The 26,641-nt window shown below is 35.6% G+C and overlaps 1 protein-coding gene across 5 annotated transcripts in view; it reads left to right on the top strand.

Annotated features, from left to right (window-relative positions):
* PHKB (phosphorylase kinase regulatory subunit beta) overlaps positions 1 to 26,641 on the top strand; it is an 83,367-nt gene that overhangs the window by 37,766 nt on the left and 18,960 nt on the right. For all 5 annotated transcript variants that reach the window (XM_059824731.1, XM_059824728.1, XM_059824729.1 and 2 more), the window contains 12 exons: positions 2,462 to 2,539; positions 4,461 to 4,619; positions 8,492 to 8,586; positions 15,825 to 15,880; positions 16,048 to 16,141; positions 20,236 to 20,319; positions 20,780 to 20,884; positions 21,704 to 21,786; positions 21,867 to 21,957; positions 25,305 to 25,366; positions 25,455 to 25,617; positions 26,480 to 26,561. In XM_059824731.1, coding sequence (XP_059680714.1) covers positions 2,462 to 2,539; positions 4,461 to 4,619; positions 8,492 to 8,586; positions 15,825 to 15,880; positions 16,048 to 16,141; positions 20,236 to 20,319; positions 20,780 to 20,884; positions 21,704 to 21,786; positions 21,867 to 21,957; positions 25,305 to 25,366; positions 25,455 to 25,617; positions 26,480 to 26,561 — 1,152 coding nt within the window. The remainder of the gene's footprint in view (positions 1 to 2,461; positions 2,540 to 4,460; positions 4,620 to 8,491; positions 8,587 to 15,824; positions 15,881 to 16,047; positions 16,142 to 20,235; positions 20,320 to 20,779; positions 20,885 to 21,703; positions 21,787 to 21,866; positions 21,958 to 25,304; positions 25,367 to 25,454; positions 25,618 to 26,479; positions 26,562 to 26,641) is intronic.

Below are 26,641 nucleotides of genomic sequence, written 5' to 3'. Positions count from 1 at the left end.
CTGACATTTAATGCTGCCCACTTGCAGTTTTGGGAAGAAGAAAGATAATTAACTGAAAATAGGAGAAGAATAAAGAAAGCATTTTACTCGTCTTGTATTACAAAGAAAAAGTACAAAATACGTATTTTGCACATACCGTCCTTGTCTTTTTCCTGTACCACAATTTCATCAAATAGAACAATTCTATCAGTAGACTTTGTGCACATATCTCCAAATCCGCAAGCTTCCTTAATGCAAAATTTGAAGCGTATTCAGAGCGACTTAAGCTGCAAAAAGACAATGAAATAGGTGGAGGAGTAGATTACAGTTGAATATCTTTATAATGAAAACATTGGAAAAAAACTCTAAATGCTACATTGTGAATACTGGTTCAGCTGAAAGCCTATCTGCCCATCCAACACACTTGCTGAGTACAAAGGAAAGCCTTTTCAGCAAAGTATATTAAGCTACTGGATATCTAGGTAACTTCTGATAGCTGGATTTTTGTTACCTGTGTAACAGTGGCACAGTGCTCCATTAAATAAGGAAGGAGAGAGTCCTGTAAATCATAGTCCATAATCCTCCAATTTTGTTCACATCAGCAAAATTTCTTTCATTGTTTCCTTTTTGAAAGATGAGCAGAACATATTCAAGTAACTATATATTTACTATATATTTACTTATATTTTCTTTTGTAAGACAAACTAATTAGCTCATCAACTTTTCTGTTTTGTCAATGACAGCTTTTTAGGATTTTTAAGATATGGAGAGTTAAGACAGTTCTGGCAAGTGGATACTACAGAATTAGTTATGCTTTTCCTCGTAGTATTAAGAACACTGTTTTATTCCTCATGGATGATGATCGTTATTACCCAACTGTTACCTTCACTAGATGATTCTTAATACAAAAGCAATTGTATTACCACATGTATGTATCTTTTTATCCTCTACAGCATCTGCCAATAAGACTAAATTACAAATAGTCAGAATATCATACTCGTCATGACTGTGCTCAAGTATTTTGAAATAGTTCAGTGTGTCACTTAAACACAACCTTTTTTGTGCGCAAACCTTAATTGCATTTGTTTCTCTTGGCAAGTGATTTCATTTTCCTGATATATACACTTGCGAATATTTGAAAATGTAATGAACAACACTTGTCAAGCTTTGGTTTTAGACAGAGCATTAAAGAGCCATGGAACGAAAGAAATCTCTATACAGTAGAGCTCCAGCTTTCTACTGCACTGTGGCTTTTCAGTAGAATAATTTCTTGGATATTCTTAAAATGCTTAGTACTAATTTTCTTTTGGCATTTTTCTCAAAAGGAAATTGTTTAGGACTCTCTGGGTAGTAGATGTGCATCTATAGCTGTGGGAAAGGATTGAACTAAATAAATCAATATGACTGTTCTTTGGATAAGACATTTGAACAGCATTTTTGAAAGCTTTTTTACATTTCTGAATGAATGTGGAGGATTATGGTAATTTTCTGGGATAAGGTAAAGGAGGGAAACATTACAGCCATTTTTAATAATATGGAAAAATATGCTGATTGAAAAGGAAAACCGTGGAAAGAATTGAGTGAAAGATGTACAATGAGAAGTTTTCATCTTTTGTTTGTTCCCCTTTAATTTGAAAAATGTTCTATTTTAAAAAGTCAATGTGACTTGTCAAGTTCATCCTTGTTTTCCTTGATGAACAGAAATGCTTTTGGTATTTTTGATACATCTTTTCATGTAAGAACTTTTGATGAACCGAACACTGGTCATGTTAATATTCATCAGATTCATTTTGGGATGACTAAGTTCTGCTAGAAAAACATTTAAGGTAGTGGTACTCCCAAACCTACCAATTTCTCCCCAAAAGCAGCATCATAAAGAGTTGACTGTTCGGTTTAATATCTCAAGGTGTGTCAGCAGTTCTGAACATACATAATACGAAGACACAATACTTATATAACTTATCAATGTAAACATTCCATCAAAAAAATCTTTGGAGGGGAATTTTTCAATTCATTACTTCAAATTCCTTTTGTATTTATTTATTGGGATTTCTGGGCAACTCGCTTCTAGATCAGTTTGCAACTCTGTCCTAAAGATTTAGGACCAGACTGTTTTCCTCCACACAAGCTCTGCTTCTTCATTCTGCTATAATTAAGAAAGTTATTTACAGTTAGCTGGGCTGGTTGTCTGCGTCCAGTTCCTGAGCCTCTGTAAGTTCACAGCTTTACTATCGTGTGTAACCTGCCACTGATTTCAGTTTAAGCTAGTAAGAGAGTGGCTGATCCGTGATCCCTGGGAGATTTAGCTGTACCCACAAGTGAGGATTTACAGTTTAGTCTTTTACTTTACATGAACTATTTAGTGTCTAGGCCTTATCCCCTTGAAAAATAAACACTAGATTTTTCTTCTTCTTTTTTGAATGTTAAGCTCACGAAAAAGTTATTTCTTGCATTAAATCAATTATTGTTTGATTATTTTTAGGAGTTTTTAGAGGAAATCCTGCACAAGTAAAGGAATATCAGGATCTTCTGGATCCTTTGCTTCAACATACATCTGAAGGTATTATCTGATAATTGTTCTTCTAAAACACTGTAGCTTTTTATTTATCTGAAATTGTTAAAATACTGACATTACTGTTATGGATATTGCAGTCAGAGCACAGGAGAAGTAATAGTATCACTGTGTTTCCTGATGGCAAAATACTAATACTAAATAATCTCTTTCTTGTAGATACATTGCGTCATAAAGTGTGATAATAAAAGTAATGTTATCTGGAAAAATGCTACTGATATAAATGTAAGATTTACACTGTACCTAGTCATTCCTCCTCTCCTTCGCGTATGCTTCATTATTTACAGAGTTAACTTTTGACTTTGCAGGAAAGACTTTGCAGGAAAATATTAACTGCCAAAATTCATATTGTTTCAGTGTTGCACATGGATACAGAAAAGAATTACTTGCCTCATTCATTGTCACTTAACTTCACAAGATATAAAAAATGATTTGGTATGTGCATATGAAATTGTTTCTAGCTTAAAGCAGTGAAAGTGGCAACATGTTAATTTTAATATAAACGTTTTCTTAGTTAAATTGTGCACTCCAGAATTTTAGTGGAACTGCAGACAAGGCTATTAATAGCATACAGGCGCATCCATCCAAAATTCAGGGTTTTTTTAAAACAAAAAGACCGTAAGTGTGAGTGGGAGGGAAAAAAATGGCCTGAGAACAGATCAAGCTTCGATATACTGACAATCCAATTTTAAAATTCAGCATCTTTAGTCACCTGTTCTTGACATCTGTGGTACAGTTATACAAGTAGATGCAGAATATTTTAGTCTGACTTGTTCTTTAAACTTAAAATGCTTGTTGAAGTGAACTAGTTTCTGTAAGAAATACAAACATTTCCTAACCAAATTTTCATCACATAGCAAATTTTCTGACCTTGCTGGTAATTGCTTTTTTCTGATTATTAATGAGTATCTGAAGTTCCATGGACACTAAATTAATCTTGTGGTTCCTCTCATTGAATGTCATCATGAATGTCTCATCTTAAAATTTCTGGGTGTGTTTTGATCCCTCACTCATTTGAATAGTCTATCTCTAATAACTCCACTTTTCAATTTTTCTCAGCTTCTTGCCAGTAATTTTTTTTTTGTCTAAGCTAATAGTCAGACACTGCAACTTTGTTCTGTTTATCACCTGTTCTTTATCCAAATAAATTGAAAATTAAAGCAAATTTAATTTTGCAGAAAGCATGTTAATTTGCTTTTGTATTGCATATAATTGGTCAATCATTTGTACTTATGTTTCTAAATTCCGGACTCTTGTCCACTTAAAAAGTGTTGAAATAAAGGTTGTTAATCTACTATAATCAGTAATACCTGTGGCATAATTCTAGATACACGATATGTTATCTTCCAATGAAGAATTTATGCCATTTTGTTTCATGATGTTTCAAAATTAAAATGCTGGTTTTAACTTGGTTTTGCATACTTGTAAAGAATTATAATTTTCATTTAATTAAATGTTTGACTACTTCTGGCCAAGATTGTAGTTTTAAAAAGTTGTCTGATACTGAGCTGGTGTTAAATGCGGGGAAAAACACCCCGCAAGTGTTTCACTCTGATGCAGCTTTCATTTCTTTTGGTTATGGTTTGTTATCTGTACTGCATTTTGCTTTAGGTGAAAAATACTTTTTTTCCTTTTGCACAGTAAGGTGCTACACAAACAATGTATGTGCTCTGGGAAGAAACTTGTTTGGTGAAAAATAAAGTAGTTTAATAATTGCCCTGGGTTTCCCACACTGATGTGCTTTTGAGAGGTAACAATGAATGACAACAGTCTTTCTGTTCAAGCAAATTGTTGCTAGGGTGTAATTTTTCCTATTTTGAATCCACTTCAGCTTTATTAGGGGCCTACAATCAAATAATATGGGAAGTGGAATTTATTTACTTACTGTACTTATTTTAAAACTCCGTAGGGTGTCCTGTTGTACCCAAGTATTACTATGTGCCAGCTGATTTTGTTGAACTGGAAAAGAAGAACCCCGGCAGTCAGAAACGGTTTCCTAGTAACAGTGGACGCGATGGAAGGTTTTTCTTGTGGGGACAGGCAGTTTACATCATTGCAAAACTCCTGGGTAAGAGGCTGGGGAAATCCTATCAGGTTTTGACTCGTCAAAAGTGAAGGTTTTTTATCTTGTTAATGTTTTTCTTGAATCTGAACAAACACATTGGCTTGAGTTTTGAAGGGACTGTGGGTGGCATGTGTGTCCTCTGGTACATACATGATAGGCAAAAATTGCTTTTTATTCTTTATGTTAAAGTTTTATGCTGTGTGCAGCATACTATGAAGCTTACTGGAATATTTTATAGAATACTGAAAATCTTCTAAACATGATAGGTTTCTTTTTTGCTGTTTTTTCCCCTGGCTTTCCCTCTTACTTCCTTTTCTTCATGACAAAATATATTAACATGACACTTTCTGGATTAACTATATCAGCTGCAACTGTACAGTGATGTTTGTAAGTGATCTATAGCATTTAATTCAAATAATTTACTGCTTTAAGCAAGACAAGTTTAAATTTTGAATAGTTGCAGTCTCAGATAAAGTTAATGTTTTCTTCAGTCTGTGTTATTTTTACCCTTCAATGTAGAAGAGACTAGATGAGCATTTGAAAGTGCATTTCAAAGTTTGGGCACTGGAAATTGTTATGGTGAATTTCAGTTAGAAATGAACTCTTGGTCTCACTTGAGAGGGTTCAAAGGCTAATGCAAACACAGTTGTTAAGCCAGAAAAGTCTTCACAGTTAAGATTTTTTTTTCTTAATATTTCTTTTAGGAGAAAGAGATACTACTTTATTTTAACATGCTCAGCATTTAACTGGTAATCAGTAGATTGAGTTCTAAAAACCTTTTTTCTGTGAACACTGTAAAGGGAAAGAGGCTATTGGTAGTAAAAATGAGAAAGATTGAAGGGGAGTTTAAAAATTCCACACTTGGCAAGAACAGTGGTTTTATCTTTAGGTATGGAAGGACAGAGTCCGTCTGGTGCTCCACCTGTTTGGTTTCACTGTATTCCTTGCATAATTCCTTTTTTAGCCAACACTGTAAAGTAAATGCAGGCAATCTCACTGTTAATGAAAAAAAAAATTTGAATTTAACCTCTTAGTATTAGCCAAGTAATCCCCAAATGTGTGTGCAGGAATACTGCAGTAATTCTGCTAGTATTCAGCTTGTACTAATATTTGTGTATTTCTATGCCTGTGGAATACTGGTTAAGTAAATTTGTATTTATTGTTTGCTAAATGCTGTTTGAGTAACGTAACTTTCTTTTTGTTTTGTTTCAATTCTTTCAACATTCTTAGACTCTTTTTTTTTTTAATAATTCTGCTAAATCTCTTTTTGAAATGTTGTCATTAGTAACTGTTTCCTTTATTGTTTTAAAGCTTTCTCTCCACTGTATTCACTACTTTTCATTCCTCCCTCCCTTTTTTCAAAATTTTTTTTTTTCCCTTTTCTCTCACAGTCTTTGCAAATAGGTTCTGGAAATTTTATCGCAAAGCTAAATCTGTTCACCAGTGATTGTTATATCAGGAACTCCATTTATGCATACTCATTTATAATTGGTGCATTTAATTTTGCTCCTTTCTGGGTGAAAAACTACCTGAATAACAATCTTGTCCTTGGTGAAAGTCTTTCTGTGTGCTACTTTGCTTGTTGGTGGTTGCTAATTAAGTGGAAGCCCGACTCCAAACACTTCGATTTCTGGGAAGGTACTGGTTTCCCATTTCATCATCCATTCCCAAAATTGTTGTGTTGCCTTAAGGGTAGCAATTAATTTGTATTTGCTCAGCCTCCTTGCCTCCGTTGTGTAGGCCAGCATACAATACAACCTGCTTAGATTCTTCTTGGTCTGTGGGCCTAGTGTCTGCCTGTTGCAGACCACATTTTTCTAAATGCAGCAACGTGAAACTGAGTCAATTCTTACACATCTTGCTGCCTCCCACAGAGGGGCGAACTGAAGTAGTGAAGTCAAAATTTTGATCCTGCTTATAAAGGCTCTGAACAACAGAGGCAATGGAAGTGTCTGCCTACTGTTGGAAGTCACCACATGCTTACGCAACTTAAAAAACTGTTGATGAAAAAAAGCATGCATTTCGCAGATGCTGATGCAATTTTTCATAGAATTTCTTTCTTGCTCTGGTTGAGGAGGTTTGTGAAGCCTTTATGGTAGGGTCCTCATTTTAGAGCAAGGGAAAGGCGTGCCAGGTATTCAGCTGTTGTATGCAACTGAAAATTCTGTCAGTTTAGTCTTTCATTTAGTAGCTCTCTTATCTTTCCTGTGCTTTTCCTTGTAATTTTTATATCTTGTTCTGTGGATTCAGTGCTGCCTAGAACTAAGTTAAGAGTTTTCAGTAATATTTTTTAGAGTGTAGACCAAATGGATTAAACATTGTCACCTGATGTAAATAATGAGCCAACAAAGAAAACTCTGCATTTGGATTCTGATACACTTGTATTTGTGATAAAGGTGATGAATATTCACTGAGATTCTTCAAAATCTACAATTTTCTAAAATTGTAAATATTGAAAGTTAGCTTAAATTTTATGCTAGTCTATTGGTATAGTTGTTTTAAATATGAAATTATCTTGACTATTGTTTTAATTACTGAGCAGTGTAAATCAATGTAAGAAAATGTGGAAATACAACACCTCCTCTGGACACCGCTCTTGCTTTTAAGAACTATGAGGCAGAGACCATTGATCTTGCAATCATTTGGTGAATCAATTTTATAGCATCAGCGGTACTACAATAATTTAAGTAACTTCCATGCCTTTAGCCAGTATGAGAAGTCTGACTGTGTGGACTGGAGCTTAGATGACTGTTTTCCTTAAAATGTGTTTTGGTAACTTATTTGTCAGTATATTAATGAATTGTCCATGGCAATTTTTCATCATCTAGCTTTGCTTTCTTAACATAACCACCTGTACACGGATTGTGACTCGGCAGGGGTAGTGCAGAGCAGAGGAACAGGGTCCTTTCCTGGCAGGAGTCAAGCTGCATTCCCTCAGCAGAAGGCTGAGGACAGGAGATGGTCGCAGTGTCTCGCGGCTGACAGGGGCTGGCATAGTTCCCAGCAGCAGCAGGCTCCTTCGTGGCTTACTCGGGGAACTGCCCGGCCAGTGTCCTTCATTGTCTGCCCTTGCGATTTCTTTCCACTGCACCATCTATTTTGCTCTCTGGTCTTTCCTAGCACTGTTAAGCTTGAGCCAGGACATATTCTGAGGTTTATAAACTGCTGTCTTCATTTATTACACAGTGTAGAATTCAGAAACCAAGACAATGTTGGTTTTCTGTTGTAGCTGAATTAAGCTAATGGAGTCATGAGGTATTTCTCTTTTAGATTAATAGCTGATTTCCTATGTAGAGCCTTTTAAGAATATGTGCAAAATAATTTACTTATATATATGAGGAATGAAAATGCACTGTGGCCTTCTCTGTAGCAGAAATTAAATAAAGATTAGACAGTTTTATGTCAAAATGAGGTTTTGGTAGGAGAATGCTTATTTGAAGGGCATAATAGCTCACAGTAGATTGTGAACCTTTATTCAAAGCATTTGTTGAAACTATTTAATAGTACACTTTTACTGGAGTACTTAATTGCTTTTATTGGAGTACTTTTTTTTTTTTTTCCCCCAGGAGAAGGTTAAAATAATGGCATTTTAGGTTTGGGGTTTTTTTCCATGTAAAAAAACTCCATGTAGAAATTGCTAGGTTTCAAATATATTTAATTGGGTTTTTTACAAATGCAGCAAGAATGATGCTTGAGTCATTAGTTTTAAAATTAATACAATTTTGCAGAATGTCCTTTTGATCTATAAATCATTGATCTAACACAAAGATATTAGCACCAGAACTGACTACACAAAATACGTTTGCATGCCTCCTTCACAGAAGCTGCAGAAAGTATTCAAGTCATCCTGTGTTTTTATTATCATTTACTTTCAGCTGACAAATTAGTAAGTCCTAAAGATATTGACCCTATTGGACGTTATGTACCGCCACAAGATCAGCGCAACGTTAGCATGAGATTTTCAAATCAGGTAAGCATAAGCTTAGTATTATTTTTACTGAAAAATTATACCGTCTTCTAATATTACAGTTGAAGTGCTAGGAAAATACTAAACACATGTACATTTTCTTAGCTGATGGAGGATTGCTTTTAAAAGGAAGATTATACCATATGCAGTTTTGGGGAAGTGGTGCAATCACAATGATATGTAAAATACAAGTTTAAATAGCTGCTAATAGAGAGGTATGTTTCTTTGAGTTGTAAGATATGTCAGGATGGCAAGAATGAACCTGCTTTTTTATGCCTTCAAATTAATTGCCACTTCAGTGTATTGGTACTTTTTATATTCAGAGCTCCTGTGGGCTACAAGGTTGAGGTTCTTTTTTGGTGTGCTTGGTATATAGATGTGCTGCTCTATTTGGCTTAAATGCACAGCAGGGATGAGAGCCCAGGGATGGGGAATGCTTGAAACATTGTAATTCAAATCTGCAGTAGATAGGATAACAAGACAGAAACACAGTCTGTGTGTAGAGGACTTCTTTTATTAGAGAGGTAAGAACTGTATGTATGGAAATCGGTAGCTAAGAGATGTTTTTCTTGGTATAAGGAATATATATTTGGAAAGCTCCATGTTCAGCATGGTGAATTTGTTATTGAAGCATAAAATACGAAGCATTTATCTTAAGATTTATTCCAAGATCAGAAGTGAACAATGTTTTTCTTGTTCTATCCAAATGCTGCTTAAAACCTGTTTCCTACTATTTCCTGTTACCAAGGTAATCCAAGTGCCTGGGTGTTGACTCATTCATAATGAGACTTTCATTGTTCACGGGGCAGCACTTCTGCCATGTTAATATGAGATAAAGAAAGCCAGTGACTTCATTTGTTCCCAGTTTCTCTGTTTGTTCTTACATCATGGGATTGTGAATGCTACAGAAATTGTGAGCTGCCGATATCACCTGCCCTTTTAGGAGTGCCATTAGAAGAAGCCTGTATCGAATCAGTGTTGCATGCAGCCCATCAAATTGCTTTTTTCTTTCATTCTTGAAACCAGTAACTTTTAATATGCCACAGATGAACACTTTGAAGAAGATGATGGTTTGTTCTAAAGATGCTGCGTGACTCATCAGGGAGTATTTTAGTAGAAAAGCATTTTTACTATTTTTTGGAGTACCCGTTACGTGATAGGGGATTTCCAGATCTTTAGAGAGAAACAGCCTCTGCCCTGAGAGCTTCCCAAAAGAGATAATAAATAATGCAATAATAATTTATTTTCTCATAACTTACTCCTTGGTGGTCACTTTGTGGGTCAATATAGAACTTACTTAGTAAAATGCAGTTTCCCGGTAAAATTCAGCAATATAATAGGGACTCTAAAAGCTCAGCAGTGTTGAAAGAATTGAAAGTAACTTAAACAGCTACATTTTGATATTTTGCTTTATCTGCAAACAATGCAAAAGAAAAAGCTTTGTCACTGTTAAAAGGAAGATCAGACTACATGATTTGTCATTCTCAAGTGCTTATACAGTCCTCGTGCTCTTTCAGCACTCAGCAGTTGTCTAGGCTAGAATTATTTGAAAGAGCAATTGTGCTCCTCTCGGACAGCTTGGTGGAGCTGATGCTTGTTGATCTTTCCCTTTAAAAGCTGTCTTTAGCTGCTTAAATTTGCTAAAACCTTGGCAGAAATTTTCCATATTTGGGATCAGTAATGTTTTTGCTGTTGTCAGGATAAGAGAAAGAGAAGCCTTTCCCTGGGTGATCCTTGAGTGTATTCTGATGAACAAGACTGATGTTCTATTTGAAAGCTAGAAATCAAGAGAGGATAAGATCACTTTTTTTCCTTAAACCTAAAAATCTTTATAGAAATCTGACTTAGATCAATATGTTCAGCAATTCATGTAGTTGTGCGTATCCTTTTGTATGCAAGAGGTTGTGAGATGGATTGTCTGTTGTTCAGTGGCATATAGGTGGAATGGTAAATAAATGAAGAAAGAAGCTCTGGGATTGCCGAGGTCTGCGTATACCTCTGTTCTTCCCAGGGATGGTACTTCTTTGCTATAGATGACTGTGCATGCTTTTCTTTGCTATGTAAATGATAAAACTATCCAAGAAACTCCATGTGCTTCTCAATGTGGGTTAGAAGAAAGAGAGGCACTTCTGAATTAGTGGGAATTCTAGACGACTGTGGCATCAGGCCTTTGTCATCGTAGCCTCTGAGCAGCAATGTAGAAATTGTGACCAGAATGGTTAGCGTCCCTGCAATGCTAACCAGGTGGTTGTGGAATTTCATTGGGATTGTTTGCACTGAAACAGGTGCTGCTGTATTTTGTGTGGTTTTACTATTATATTAGTACCGGAGCAAAATGTTTGTTGATACAGATGGTGGTTCAAATTGGTCATCATTAAGAGAAGGTTAAAGAATGAAAGGCAGATGCATAAACATATTGTCGTGAGTGAGGTGTGCTTTATCAGCAAAGGTCTTGCAGTTAAAGTCAGCAAACTTCAAGTTCCAGCTGAGTCCTGACCCTGACTTTTTTTTAATCCACATTTTAAATGTGTTTAAACAGTTTGTCTGAATATTTGATTATGCCATTTTATCTAATTGAGCTAATTTATGCAAAATCAGTATTTAGTGTTTGCCTTAAAGTGCTAGGAAAATGACTAAAAATAAAATACAAAATGAGAAAACAACACATCTTAATTATGTCTTCAGAAATCAAAAGTAGTTTCTTCTCTTTAATGATGTCTTCTCTTTTCCATATAGCTAAAGAACTATTCAGTTAAATTGAACAGAAAATTGTTTCCACTTTTATTAAATTTCATTCCTGTAAGGAATAAACAAGGATATGTAAAAATCCCAGATGTCTGTGTGTATAAATTTTGTTGAGGTACAGTGTTTTGGAAGGTGACATACTAAAAAGAAGGCTTTTTTAATTTTTATTTGAAGCCTTGTGCTGAGGAAATATTTCTTAGAGAAATGCATTTTCCATGTAGGCATATTTTCATATTTTGACAGCATTGACTATAATCTCTATAAACACTTGCCATTGAAAAATGTGATGAATTTAGTTTATTTGTGGCTTTGGTGCCACTACAAAAATATGTCTGATGCCCACGTAATTGTGTAGATTTAAGCAAGCAATGAAAGTATTTAAAATATTCCAGCCTTAGTTTTGTAGTTTTGAAGCACCAGTGAAGAATATTCTAGCATTAGTTAAAGTAAGGTAATATAGACCTACAAAGGCAAAATTGCTATGAAAACTTGTATCTATAACTATATATAACTGTGCAACTACAGCTGTGAATGCATCACTCAACCTAGAAAATCTGATAAAAGAGGACAATCTCATTTGTTGTAGAAAACTGTGGAATTAAATGAGCAGTATAGTGAAAACTTAATGGCCACCAGTACTCAGATATTGATTTTGTCTGTTTATAGTTAAAAGGAAATGTTTTCTTTCCTAATTTAATGCCCAAAAAACCTTATTTCTCACTTTCAGGAAGAGGTCTCCATACGTTCTTCTCTTGGGGAAACGCCAGTGTGGATACTCTTTACTAGTTTTAGTTTGCGTTCCAAACCACAATGAAGTCTAACAGCAAGCAGAGAGGTTGTCCTTCGCACTAACAATTTGCATTGTAATGCTAAATGTTCAGTAGTGTTTCAGGTTAAATCCCATTCATGAGTTAAAAAGAAAATGGAATCATCTGTGCTCCATTTACTTTATTGAAAGAAGATAATGCAGGGAATTTTGTTTCAGTGGGGATAACTCTTTAGAACTGGATTCCTTAGAAGAACTTATTTTATTACTCCTTTTTACTGTCTCCATATCCAGGAAAGATTATATTATAACACAGTTTTGGTTGCTGCATTCTGTTTTGGGAGAATTTAGTGTAGAAGGCGGCCTGTATAGTAACAATAACGTTTGAGAAATGAGGTGGGCTGGGGATTTTCTAGTTTTGTTTTGTATTTTACTGGAGCATATGAAAGCTGATTTATTGCTGTCTTATAGTTAACTGTGTATTTAACAAAAAATTATAATCTTACTAAATTGTCGAAGTAAGACTAATTTATCTTCTGGGTTAACTTGAAATATTTCTATAGGGTTGCAATTAATTAAATTCTCTGACTGCATGTGAGGACTGGTTTACTTTGTGGCTTACTTTGTAGGCTTAGTAATCATTTGTGAGGACTTCATTTAAGTTACTGAAAATTAAGGTTAATGCCCATTGATGATGTTGGGAAGAGAACAGTCAAAATGATAGAGTGCTTATTTTATTATTTTCAGGGAAGTAGATAATGTGTAAAGAACGAACTAAACTTATTAAGTGTAGGTAGACTGAGATATATTAAGATTTTTCAGCTACCTAAATTATATTTGGGGTTATAGCATGTCTAATTTTGATGGTTTAGAGAGATGTATCATATTGGATGATTTGTTTTGTAATGTTAATTATAGGCATATTCTTGCTTTTATTTCTCTTAATACAATTGTCTACCACAGTTAACACAATTCTAAAAATGTTAAATGTTAGAATTTAAGGCACATGTGTGTCCATATTGTATTTCATTTTGAACGTCTGGTGTGTTAGTAGCAGTGGCCATAAACCGTTCAGCAGTGTTCAGATGCTTCCAGAAGCAGATGTGTTTTGTAACAATTCAGCTGTAGTTTTGTAGCACTGAGGTGGATTATTTGGGTTAAGTACAACTTCTTCTGTTGCATGCTATTTCTGCTTTCCTCTCTCGCTCCATATGCTTGGAAGGCCCAGTAGGTACCATTTTAATCAGCGTTCTTGAATACTGTGCCCACTTTCTCACATGTTCAAAATGAATGGATTTTTTTCAGAGTTCTGAGATTTCCTGGGAATGTGTGCAGAAAGGCATATAGTGATAGCATCTGTCCAGTGAGAGTGCAGCGAAAGACTAACACTGAGCTCCTTTCTCTGCTCCTGCCAGGAAGGGAGTCGGGGATTTTTCCCTTTATCCTGCCTCCAACGGTTTATAATCTTGTTAAAAACTATGAGCTTTTTTTTTTTTTTTTATCCTCCTTTTTGGAGAGGAAGAGCAACTAACGTGTCTTTTATCTTGGTCTTCTGAAAACACGGGGGTGTATTTATCATTTGCACAGCATGCAGAATATAGTTGAAACAGATCCTTCTGCCCACTGTCCAATGTGAAAACACAAGGCAGAAGGGTGAACCTGGCAGCGGGGGTCTCTTGCAGTGTCTTGGGGAGACGGTGATTGATGTTGCGTGAACAACACCTTAGCTTGCGTTATTAGACATATGTGGAATCGAACAAATTAAAATGGAACTTATAACAACAAGATTTAGTTAGTGGAATATTTAGGAGTTTAATGCTTTTCCACATCTTTTTTTTTAATACATAGCAAATGCTATATATCACTGTCATTACCGAAAAGGGTTACATACTTTTTCATGAGTATTGTATCTGTTATTTTGATCTGTGTTTCTCTAGACCACTACTTGTGATTCTCCAGGCCTTGATGTGTTAAATGACAATGAAAGTGACTTTCTGTTTAATGTTACAGCAATCCTGCAGTTGTACAGCAATTATAGTTGTATTTTTCCACAACACTTTAAAAGTCCAGCTATTTTTCACACAGATTTTGTGTTGTGCCAGTTGTGCTGCAGATGCATTTGCTTAGTTATGAGCATGTTAGAGCCACCACTTACTGGCTGCTATAAATGAGTCGTGTCATTGGGTACGTCTGTGTATGAGAGGCATTAGTACTGGTATCAGGGAAGGACATACCTCAGTGGAGATGCAGAATACGCAGATTTAGGTACAGCTTACAGTCTGTGGTTACACAGTCCCACTCAGTTTGTCATTAATACAGTAATAATTAAGTTGAGCCTTGACGTGAAGACCACTCCCCAAGTTAGATCACAGGCTGTCTATAAATCAATACAGTCTTGGAGGGGGCGCTCTTGTTTTCGGGGCGGGGGGGGGTCTTTGCTTTTTGTTTTATAAACATAATGCACTGATGATGGCAGAGAATTGGTTTGAGTTTTCGTACGGTTTGTATAAACGCAATTGATAGCTTATTCTGAGCAGGAAAATCTTTTAATGTCACTTGAACTTCTGACTTCTTAATCTGGTCTCTTTCTGAATGTACTTTCATCACAAACTTATTTCATGTGGCAAAAACGCCAAAATTTTTAGCGGAAGTGTAGTGCTGATAGACTTTTGGGACAATGTTATCAAGAATTTCTTCTGCAAATCCATAGGATCTAACTTGGTATCAAGGCTCACCGATGCCTGAACAAGCAAGCATTCACTCTGAACTTCTTGTTCAAAATCAGTATGTCTATCCATCTATCTTCACAAAAAATGCTGTATTTTTATATAATCAGTTGATAGAAGATGTATTTAACTTTTGTCATTCATGTTCTGGTAGTTTCTAGACAAAAATAGACAAAAAGCATTTTAGGAATGAAAATGTGTGCTGCTCTTAGTTCTTTTGATTTTACAGTCATTGAGTGCCAAAGACGAAATGAACAAGGAATAACTCAGACAGCTAGCAATCCATGCTGCCATTTTGAGACCCAGGGAGCCAAGTCAATGATTTCACCCAACTTGTGAATTAATTTGTATTTGCATGGTTTCCTAATGTAAAATACTATTATTTATTTCAAACATAGAGTATCTGTGTTATAAACAATGCAAGGAAATGCTGTTTTCTCCTGTAAAATGTAATACATCTTTCATATAACTGTAAAGAGTAGCTGTCTGATCAAAATATTTCAGAGGAAAGGGTTGAAATCATCAGTTCATTATTTTAAAGTGAATATTATCGGTTACCCAAATAGCTGAGTTATTTCACTCTTTACAAAAATGTGTATCAAAACATTATGTCTTATAAGGCATAAAGGAAATACATGGATTGTATATATTCCAAATTTTTGTATGAAGCAAAATTTTTTTCCTACATGGGTTTTTTAATTAAAAAAAAACCAAACACCAAACCAAACAGTGGAAATTATTACCAGAAACCTATTTATTATTAATTCTCAAAAATGCATCTTGCAAAGTATTATTGATAGGACAGTCTTCCCATAGTTTTGAGATTTACAAATTTTAGTCCTGTGTTGTTTTTTCAGTTTGTTCACACAGTAAGAAAAAGCAATGCAGACAGTGATGCCTGTCATACTCATTAATTGTTTAAATAGACATTGTCCCTATTCATGCTATATCTAATAAAATATTTAGTTAGCAATGCTAATCAATATTTTTTCATTATTTTCTAGGGCCCTTTAGAAAATGATTTGGTAGTACATGTGGCCCTGATAGCAGAAAGTCAGCGGTATGTATTTACTTTTTTATTGAACAATAGGCATCTTAAATTTGCTAAAGGTATTGAAGGAAGTGTAGAATGTAATACTGCTACTTGTGTATCTGCTGCTAAGATTATTGTTAAAACTAAGACTGTTCTGTGATTTGTCATTAAATCTGTCATTATTTCATTCGTAGCCTACAAGTTTTTCTGAACACGTATGGAATCCAAACTCAGACCCCCCAGCAGGTGGAACCAATTCAGATATGGGCTCAAAAAGAACTTGTCAAAGTAAGGAATTCTGCATTTAAAATTATTTATCTATACATTTCTCTTGTAACAACAGGAATTTATACCAAGCTATTAGACTTGTGTCTCCATAAGCTTGTTAGCCACCTTTTTGCATAACTCTAATTCAGTTGCAAGATATGCTGACACTGGTCAGTTATACATGCCTAGTTAGAGCTTTCAGTGAAATGCTGAAGCCCAGATGTTCTATATTATCTCTTTAGGTTTATTACTTGAGCCAATTTCAAAGAATAATGAATGACTAATAAAATGTTAATAATATTAATAGCACAGTGGACGAAGTGAAACTTTATGGAGAAACAAGCAAATGAGCTAGTCTAGGAAATGGATAAGGCAGTAGGCATAAACTACATAATTTCATAGTGTAGCCCCTATGACAGGCATTATGCAGTCTTCCGTAACTGTTTTTTCAGAAGTCCCTTGAGTTGACCATATCCAGGAAGTGTGGTGTTTAAACCCTTTTTGGTTTACCCCTTTAACTCAGTGCATTTAAAAATCTATGGCTAAAAATTACTGGAATGAAGGACATCTTCAGAATCCCCTTCATCCTCTGTGAAGGCTTCAGGTTTTCCTTTTTCTACACAGGCAAGCAGTCCCCTAACAGGGTACCATATCCTTTCACCTAAAAGGCTGTCCCTTTTAGCCCTTTTCTGTACTGAGCCTCGCTGATGCTGCCAGCTTAGCTGCATCTGTTCAGGTCACTGTCAATGCCAGGTGAAGCCAGCACTCAAAGATGAATGGCATCTACAGGCCATACTGGTCCATTTCAGCATTCTCTTAGTGCTACCATGGCCTTTTTTTTTTTTGTTCAGTCATTTTTAGTACTTTATATGTAGCACTTCGGCTGCATTGAATTCATGCTTCAAGCTATCCACTGCTGTTTGTCCTGGAAATGCATTTAAATAGAAGAGACTATGGCAAATTCTGCGTTGATCAGCAGTTGTAGGTAAACTTGTCAGAAGTCCTAATGAAAATCTATGTGATTACTGGGTGCCTATTTACCTCGATCTCTGATACACCTAGATCCTTCCTCTGAGAAAACCTTGAAAATAGTCCCACTGTAGATAGACAGTCCTTAACAAGCTGCAGGAAACCGTCAGACAAGTAAGCTGATGCAGAATCACAGATGTGCACTTGATATATTTCATACTTCACCACCTGAAGCTTGATTGTCGATCAGGTACAGAGAGCTCTTATCTAACTTTGAATTATACAGATTGTCTCAAACAAGAGCGATGAATTCTGAATGTCTGGGGGAAGTATAGTGAACATATTTAGTTTATCAATCCTGAAGTTCCAGTTGAGGAACAAATCACTATGCGAGTCTCTCCCTCTGAAATCAGGATCACATGGCTGATGCCATCATCTGTATCAGAAGTCTGTAGGACGCAGAAAAAAGTAAAACCAAAAATGGAGAACGTAGCAACATATTTCAGGCTTCGTAAGTTTATGAGGATAACTGATGTACCAAAACCTTGCTAGCTTAATCAGAAAAATGCTTACCCCAAATAATGACTGCCACTGACACCTGAGAAGTACTTAAACAGAGAGAAAAGAAATATCCATTCAGCCTTGTTCATTTCTCAGCCTGTTTTTGCTCACTAGTTTTCTTGATAATATATTGCAAAATTGATTCTCTCTGACTGCATTTGTCCTGAAATTCTTTGGTCTCCCTGACAAAAAGATGAGACCTTCACTAAGTTTTATTATTATCAATTAAATTCCTAGCTATGACAACTTCTGTATTAGGAATTATTTTTCAAAAGCTGGCAAGACATCTGGCAATTCTGACATTTTCTATATACTCATGATGGGTAGGTACATCTGCCTCATCAAAATTTACCTTTAAAAAGAATGTCATGAAAATATTAAATCCCCTGATGCAAAACCTCTTCCTAGTGGGCTCCTAGAAAAGGCTATGCTATAGCTGTGAAGCTGAATAGCTGTGAAGTTGAAGGAATGAAAGTTTTGGGGGCATTATGAGAACTGAGGTTTGATCTCCAGGCTTATGCAAAAAATGGATCTCAATTTTTGCTATTCTCTCAATTCTCAGTAGTATTTAATTTAATTAGAAACTTTTGAACTGGTCTAGTGGCACATGATAACAATTTAAACATCTAGATTTATAACCAGGCATGTGTCCAAAAAAGTAGGGTAAAAAGAAACAAATGGATGAGGGGAAGACTTTGATTCAGGAAAATTAGGGATTGAAGGTAAATAAAACAAAAAACTGCTTGAAGCAGCTGGACTTGCATGAAACTGTACTTTTGTTCGGATACACTGGTGCTGAATCTAAAATGATGTTTTGATTGTAACAGGTGAAGATGGAAAGGTATTACTAGAAGGTGAAACTGCTTTAGCAGACTGTAGAAAAGCACGAGGCCTCAAGCTAGAGAAAGAGTCTTCAAGGGAAGAGACAGTATTGCAATACTACTGGAGTTTTGTTTTTGTTAAGAAAACATTTAATGCTTTACATTCTAGCAAAATGAAGATCTTTTTAGTGTTAAATTATAATGTCTACTGCCATTCTTCTAGTCTCCCTTATTTAAAATAAAAAGGGGTTCAACATGATTTTGGTTTTGTTATGTATAGATGGGTTATTTAAAGCTGTTAATGTTTTGAGGTCTCCATTGTTTTCCCACTTGAATACAGTTACTTAGTTTGGATGAAGAGGTGATGTAGGTAATTTTGTTTATTTTCTTTTTTAAATAGTTCTTGGTATTCATGCAGAAACACAGGCAGTATCAGGAAGGCCCCAAGCTGACAGCAGGAAAAAGCTATTGAGCGTAATGTTTGTTCAAATGTTCACTTTCATTTGCTTCTGAGTTATCTTCCTATAACATAAAGAAGGATAGAGCTTAGGAAAATGTTCCGAGTTCTGAACATTCTGAAGTTTTAGTAATAGTGGGTTCCTTACCTAAAACAGCCCGAATAAGGAAAAAATTACAGCTTTCAGTCTGGTTTAACTGATACGTTTATACTGTCTTGCTCACAGCTTAGTTGTTTTTTATGGTTTTATTCTCATACACTGTAATAAATGAAGATTATTTCTTTAATGTGCAAGTCTTACAAAATTATATCAGTTGAAGTAATGCTAGGCATACATAATTTAAATAAGAATCAAACAATGAAAAATGAGATAATTCCCTCTTGCTTGTGTTGTTGATGCATTAATTTTGCAGGCCTTTACTAAAATTAGAATAAAGATCTTTAAAGGGTTCCTACATGACTGTTTTACCTTTGTATCCACATCGGAAAAGCATTACTGAAGGCAAAATTGGCCAGACAATAAATGCAAATGATCTTTAAAAAAATCATCCTTTAAAAAGATTATTTCAATGAGCAATTTGAAGATTTTTAATTAATTATATAGACTAGAAAAATAATAGGAGTGAGAAGGTAAAAATAAGACCTAATATAGGAAACAACAAGTTCTAGTTGAATTTTGAAACTGTGCAGATAGGCAGGATGCTGGTGCTTTGCCCAAGCCTGAAGTTGCACCCATGTGTCCCAACCATGGCATCAGGCTCCTGCCCAGCACTCCTGGGCTGGGCTTACTTAATGTAAACCAGGACTAACTGTATTTTCACCTTCATGAGTAAGGTGAAAATCCTTCATCCTTCCAAAATTATCATTAGAAGGAGGGAAGGGGAGCTCATCTACAGCAGAGTACTGGTCTGCCAGAAGTGACGAGTGTTGCACTGGAAGGAAGGTCTGACTGCTAGCGAGCAGACTGCTTGTGTCTTGCCTTCTTGCATCTTGTGTTTCTTGCTTCAATTACACAGTTGATTTCCCTTTGCTGTAAAGGTACCTGTTGTTACCAAAAGAATTAAATTTGGTCTTTGAACTGTACATTTACCAAATCTTTTGTTCTCTCAATTTATTGATTATTGTTACATAGATATATGGTTAAAAAAAAAAGGAGGGGGGGGAACAATAGAAATAATGACCACATTTTATGAATCTTGCTTTCTAATTAAAGCAGAATGCACACAGCTTTCGATGTGTGAGCCGGTAGGAGCACAGGAAAGGCTTATATCTAGGTGTCCCTCAGTTTTCACAATTCTTTCTCACAGGCTTACTTCCATTTGGGAGTCAATGACAAATTGGGATTATCTGGAAGACCGGACAGGCCTATAGGATGCCTTGGAACATCAAAGGTTGTTGCAAGAAATTTTTCTATTATTGATGTATAGTTCAGATAAATATTGAATTAGTCTCTGAACAATTTTAAATAGAATTGAAATGTGATTTTATTTTATGCATATGTCTTATTTTGAAGTCCTTGTAATGTATTTTGCTCTTATGAATGTGCCTGATCTGTCTTACTATTAAACTGTCATATGTTTCCTAGACATCCAATTACAGTAATACTTGGCCAAAACAGGCTGAATGGTGAAGTGAACTGCTTTAACTGAAATAGAATGCAGATCTGCATACCTAATAAACACCAGAGTACCTAAAATTAGATACCTAGGTTTTATTGTAATATTTTTAAATTTTACTGTTCTACATTGATTATTACTTTGATAGTTTCAAAATACCTTTTTTCCTTTTCAGCTACTTCAGGCCTTCAAGTTTTTTAAAAAAAAGATTAATGGAAGCTTTCTCTCTCAACAGATTTATCGAATACTAGGAAAGACTGTAGTTTGCTACTCAATCATTTTTGATCTAAGTGATTTCTACATGTCTCAGGATGTTATGATGTTGATTGATGACATTAAGGTATTTATCTGTAACTTTTCCTTTGAGAAACTGACAAAAATAGAGTCTGTAGAAGAATAAACTGTGAAGTTCCATAAAATAGAAGACTGAAAAGGGAACACTGTATAGTGTGCATTCTTCTTTCCAGTTTATGCTGGAAAGTGTATTAAGATGAATATCCTGTCAGCCCAGTACGAGTCCTAGTGAGTATCTGTATCTGACAAAAAACTTCACCCAACAGTGACTGGGAATGCTGTAGTGCAGCAAGCAAATTATCATTTATTTCTTTGGGAAAACTAATGCTCTTGGCTGAAAAGAGGAACGAGACTCGTCTGTTTAAGGGAACTATGAAAGCCTCATGTGGAGGAAATATTACTCAACTTTGCACAAACATTAAGAATTGCCTTCCTTCCCTAACTTTTAAGGCAGGCAGCAGTGCCAAGCTTACCTGTCAAGCCCCCTGTGCTGGAGCAGCTACTTGCAGTGCGTAGGTGGCGGCACTGGTTATTCCGTGCTAGTGGCTGTGATTCAAGCCCTGGATTCCCATCCACACTTGCTAGGTCATTACATGCAGTTCAGTACACCACGCTCTGTCTCGTGGTTTAGTCTGTGATCAATATACATGCTAGGAGTATTTTCAGAAAACTTGTGAAATAGCAGTGCTTGAAAGCAGCTTATATTCGTTGAAGAAATCTGTTAGTGGTTTTTTTTAATCTGTTGGGTTTTTCAGTGCTGTTCTTTTAAGATAGCTCTTCTAATATCTTGTACTGTGTATTCTGGTATGTTGTGCTTGTGGGTTGGTTTTTTTTTTTTGTGACTAACATATTATTTCTCACCTAGAATGCACTGCAGTTCATTAAGCAGTATTGGAAAATGCATGGTCGTCCACTGTTTGTTGTACTTATCCGTGAAGACAATATAAGGTAGAGAGCGATAAAAGCATAATTTGCAGTGTGGTATTTACCTAATTGCAAGATTAATGGAGTTCTGTTTCACATTTCAGAGGGAGCAGATTCAGTCCAATATTGGATATGTTGGCAGCCTTTAGAAAGGGAATTGTTGGAGGAGTGAAAGTTCATGTTGACAGAGTACAGGTATGATGTTTCTCCTGAATGTTGTGTTTTTACCTCCTAGTATTGGTACCTGTATTCTTACTACTTTTGTTTTTCGTGTGACTTCTGAGTATTTTATTTAGCATCATAAAATTAAGGAGTCAAGAACCAAGACTTTTGGTACAGTTTTTGTTTTATCTCAACGAAACATGGGTTTATTTTAATTCCTTTTGATGAGTCTTTTGAAAGTGATAATCTTCACAGAGGATTTTCAGAAGGGAGAAGGGTTTTTTTTATGTTCGTCAATCTTGTAAAAATGCCACCAAAGGATAAATCCACAATGTCAAGCATCAAGGGATTTCTTTTGATTAGATAATCAACAAGGGGGGGAAAAAAAGGTACTTCACATATATTAAAATTCTTACAAGAACTAAGATCCAGTTTTAACATCTTCACTGTTTGAATTAATCCTAAAGCAGGAACGTTGCCTCATTAAAATGTGACCATTACCGAGTCAGGTGCTGGTTTTAGATACTTCTTTGTGTTAGTAAATTTTAGTTTACACCTATTGAAGAACCCTTCTTTTTTGTAAGAGAGAAGCCCAAAGACACAGTTATCATTTCTTGATCCCTAGAAAGTAGTGACTTGTAGGAGAGCCAGGTCATTTGTAAATTAAATACTCATAGCTATAATGGTTTAAAACATCCTTATAATCTTTCAAATAATTATGTATTTCTACTGGTCACATGTAGGTCATGTAGTGTCTCTTCACCATTTACTTTTCCCATAGCAAATGCCATTACTGTCCATGGAAAACCTTTCATTTGTTGACTGTTTGTTGTTGTGTTTGTGTTTATTTTAAATTTAACCGCAATGACTTTCTTGCGTTGCATTTGATTAAACTGATGTATTAGCAGACGAGAAATTTCTCAATCTATATAATGTGTCCCTATTTTAAGCACTACATTGTTACAGTCGTAAGGGAGTGAACTTCCCCTTCCACACTCATTGACCTTCTAGAAAGATATTTTTTTTTAAAAAAGTAATTAATAAGTAGTTTTAAAGTATTTAAGATATTGACAGTCATTGGCCTCTGCTTTATTTGTTATCCATTAAAAAGAGCACATGGTAAAACTACAAACAAATGTTTATTTGGCTTTAAGGCAGCTTTAAAAAAAAAAACAAAAAAGCAGCTGTATGAGGTATGGTGCTTTAAAATTGTACTGTGAGCTCCCTGAGGCTTCATCTGTTACCTACAGTCATGATTTACCATTGAAAATAGTTAAGATGTGGTTAAGGGATCTGATGCCTGGCCCCTGCTGCAGAGCAGTTGTCATATTCCCTGTTCCCTGTGAGTCAGGCATGCACCAGAGCCAGCAGAGCAACCACACAGGCAGGAGTGACAGCGGGGAGGTAGGACTGCTGTTAGCCTGGCTCAGGCTGTCTTCTGGTGCAGATTAAGGCTGCAGTTACTGGAATTACTGATGAAGGGTCCAGCACGGGCGATTTCTACCCTCCCAGGTTTGTCGCTGGTCATTGCCCCTGCTTCAGTTCTGCTCATGAATTTGCATCTAACCATGCCGTAACCCAAAACTATAGAATGATCAGGTGCAAAAGCAAAGCAAAACCGGATTCGGTTAATAACAGTTAATATTGCGGAAGTGAAGAGATGGTAACTTTTGTAGGCCAACAGAGTGGGTTGAATCATGTGCAGAAATCACTTCCAGTGGATCTGCCATTGAGAGAATCATTAGTGTAACAGGGCCCTAATACAACTTCATTGAATAGTTACATACTTGCTCAATCCCCCTGTAGATTTCTGAATGAAATCTATTAAAAAAAAAACCCATAAGAATGCCTTATACTTTTTTCAGAGATAAATTCTTACCGCATCTGTAAATGCAATGTGCTAACTTCTCCATATGTCAGTACAACATGTTTAATTATGTTGCAGCATATTAATTGTTAAGATATAGTTCCTGTTACGGCATGAAGCTAAGGATATGAAAACTGGTTTGGGTTAAATGGAAATTGTCTTGCATCTCTTATTTATGAACATCCCTTTCTCTTTTGCAGCTTTCCAAAGCCTTTACATCTTTCTTTTACCCTTTTTATAAATGAATGGTAGACATTGGTGATCAGTGCATTTACTGGTGGAACAGGGTGTGCTTTGTCCATCAGTTTAACTATAATCTCTCAATCTTACTGCACAGTTGTCACATTTTGGAAATGGCCTTGTTTCATTATGGCAGAGGATGTGGGACAAGGGACATGTCTAATTCATGGTGTTTTCTTAAACAATTAATCTATTTCAACAAAATATATATTGAATCTTTGTGAATTGTATTCAGCTGCTTCATTTAGATATGTATGTGTAAACGTGCCTAGAGATAGAATGTGTGTCTCTAATTGGGTGAATGCTCTTTTTTCTTGTGCAATATACAAAATACAATTTCATTTAAAAATGTGTATGCTTAGAAGACTTGCAGCTTTATTCTGATTTTCACCTTCATTGTCGTCATGTGTTCAAGCAGATATGCAAGTCAAAGAATGAATGACACTAGCAATAAAAGCAAAGCAGGTGGTTTTTTTATATTCAATCATCTCACAGTGTAACAGATCAATATTCTACTGCAACTCATGTACAATGAAAATGGAATTTACAAGTTCACAGTACACACTCAGATTTATTTAGCTAATGAGAACCATCAAAAAGCAGTCTTAAAAATGCTGTAGTACAATACGTTTCCTCTGGAAGTATATAAATAGAAAATTAATATAAATTTGGAGTAAATGAATTGTAATGGCTACATCAGATAAATGCAGCATTGAATTTCAGGTATGTAATAGTCTGAGAGAGAAGTATTTGTAAGCTGCATTTGATGTGCAAACTTAGGGTAGGCATGCCTGGATTAAGGAATGACTACAGAGAAAGAAATGCTATTATGCTGTATTTTCCTGTAACATTACTGAGGCTGATGGGAAAACTACCCACCCTTCAGCGATCCCTCAAACAATTTAAGTATTATAATCCAGAACACGGGTATCACGCAGGACTCCGAGGAATGCCAATCCTTGATCTCAGGTGTTTTCATCAGACCTTTTTTGGGGGGTGGGGCTGGACATTGCTTGATTAAGCTGTACATTGCAGGCAAAAGAACAGCAGAACGCCAGCAAAAGAGAGACAGCAGCCCTGAGAGACTTCTGCTGTCTTAAGCCAGATTTTAAGAAAGACGAAAAATACTCTGAAAGTATAAAGATATTTGGAACTGAGATAAAGAAACTACTTTCTCAATGGAAACCACCAGCAACATATTGAGATCAAAAGGCAACTATATAGTTATGTATGTTTCTGCATCTTTTTTAATTTTTTCAATTTTTCATTTCAGACATTAATATCTGGAGCAGTTGTTGAACAACTTGACTTCCTAAGAATCACTGAAACAGAAGAGTAAGGCTATGTGTAAATAATAATGATGAAGTCTTTGATAATTAAAATATTTTCTGAGCTGTGAGGAAATGATACACTTATTTTTCAGGGCTCCTGTATTTAAGAGTTTGGAGGAGTTGGATCTTCCGAAACATTCAAAAGTCAAGAGACAGTCTAGTACTCCAAATGCTTCTGAACTTGAGCAGCAACCAGATGTAAATATTAATGACTGGAAAAACAAGTCAACATATGAGATCCTGCAGAAACTTAATGTAAGAAAACTTGATAAAGGCACAGTGTAACTTCATTCTCATGAAATGACAAATTATGTGCTGGTATTCTTTTTAACAGCAGCCAACTTAGCTCAACATGATTAGTGTCATGGTTCAATGTTAATAACATAGCTAGTAACATAAAATGGCTGATGTTCCCCTTCATACTCAGGGAATCTTCCTCTTGACAGTCCTTTATCTTAACATCACAGAACTTTCTGACCCTTCATGCTGTAACTGTTGGCTTCCACTTCTCCCAGCTACCCAGATCTTCTTCTGGTAATAAATGACCACCTAGAAGGGGATCCATTTGTCACGTGTCTTATGAATAGGTATTTTATTGCTAGACTAAAATTCAAAAGACTTCAACAGTAGGTATTCAGTCTAATAGCCTGGTAACTTCTTAATGATACCAAGGGAAAGTTTCAATCTGGCATTTTTCCTGTATCTAGAAGAAAACTACCAGTGACTGTTTCTAGATCCAGTATTCGATAGGAACACACAAAGTATTCTACTTGGCTCCCTATGGCATTATAAGCATTTCTTCTGTAAATGACAGAACCCAAGAACAGAGAATCAGGAAACATTTCCAAGGCCAAATTATTACAACTGAATTTGAACCATGGAGAAGCCTCTGCAGGCAGCAGTGACAAGGATACAGCACACATAGGGTATGAAGTAGTTGTGAAGTCCCCTTAAAAACAAAATCTGTAGACCTTTTTTTTTTTAATTAAAAAAAAAAAAAAAAAGCCCTTTGGTTTCACTTGAAATTTTTGATAGCTCTTCTGGTTTTGCTTCACTGAAAATCTGAAGGCTATTTGTGGTTATGTTGTTGCTGGTTTTTTGTTTTTTTTTTTTTAAGGACTGCAATTGCCTAGCAAGTCAAGCATTACTCTCTAGTATATTGCTTAAAAGGGAAGGACCGAATTTTATCACCAAGGAAGGTAAGAGCTTCTTTCATTTGACTATCCTGAGTATTTCAGAAAGCAGCTGTACGTTTAGTTGTAATGAACATGAATAATGA

The sequence above is a fragment of the Gavia stellata genome, chromosome 15 (genome assembly GCF_030936135.1).
Source record: "Gavia stellata isolate bGavSte3 chromosome 15, bGavSte3.hap2, whole genome shotgun sequence".
Lineage (NCBI taxonomy): Eukaryota > Metazoa > Chordata > Aves > Gaviiformes > Gaviidae > Gavia > Gavia stellata.
The sequence above is the reverse complement of the archived record's forward strand: the minus strand, read 5'-3'. Positions and strand labels throughout refer to the sequence as shown.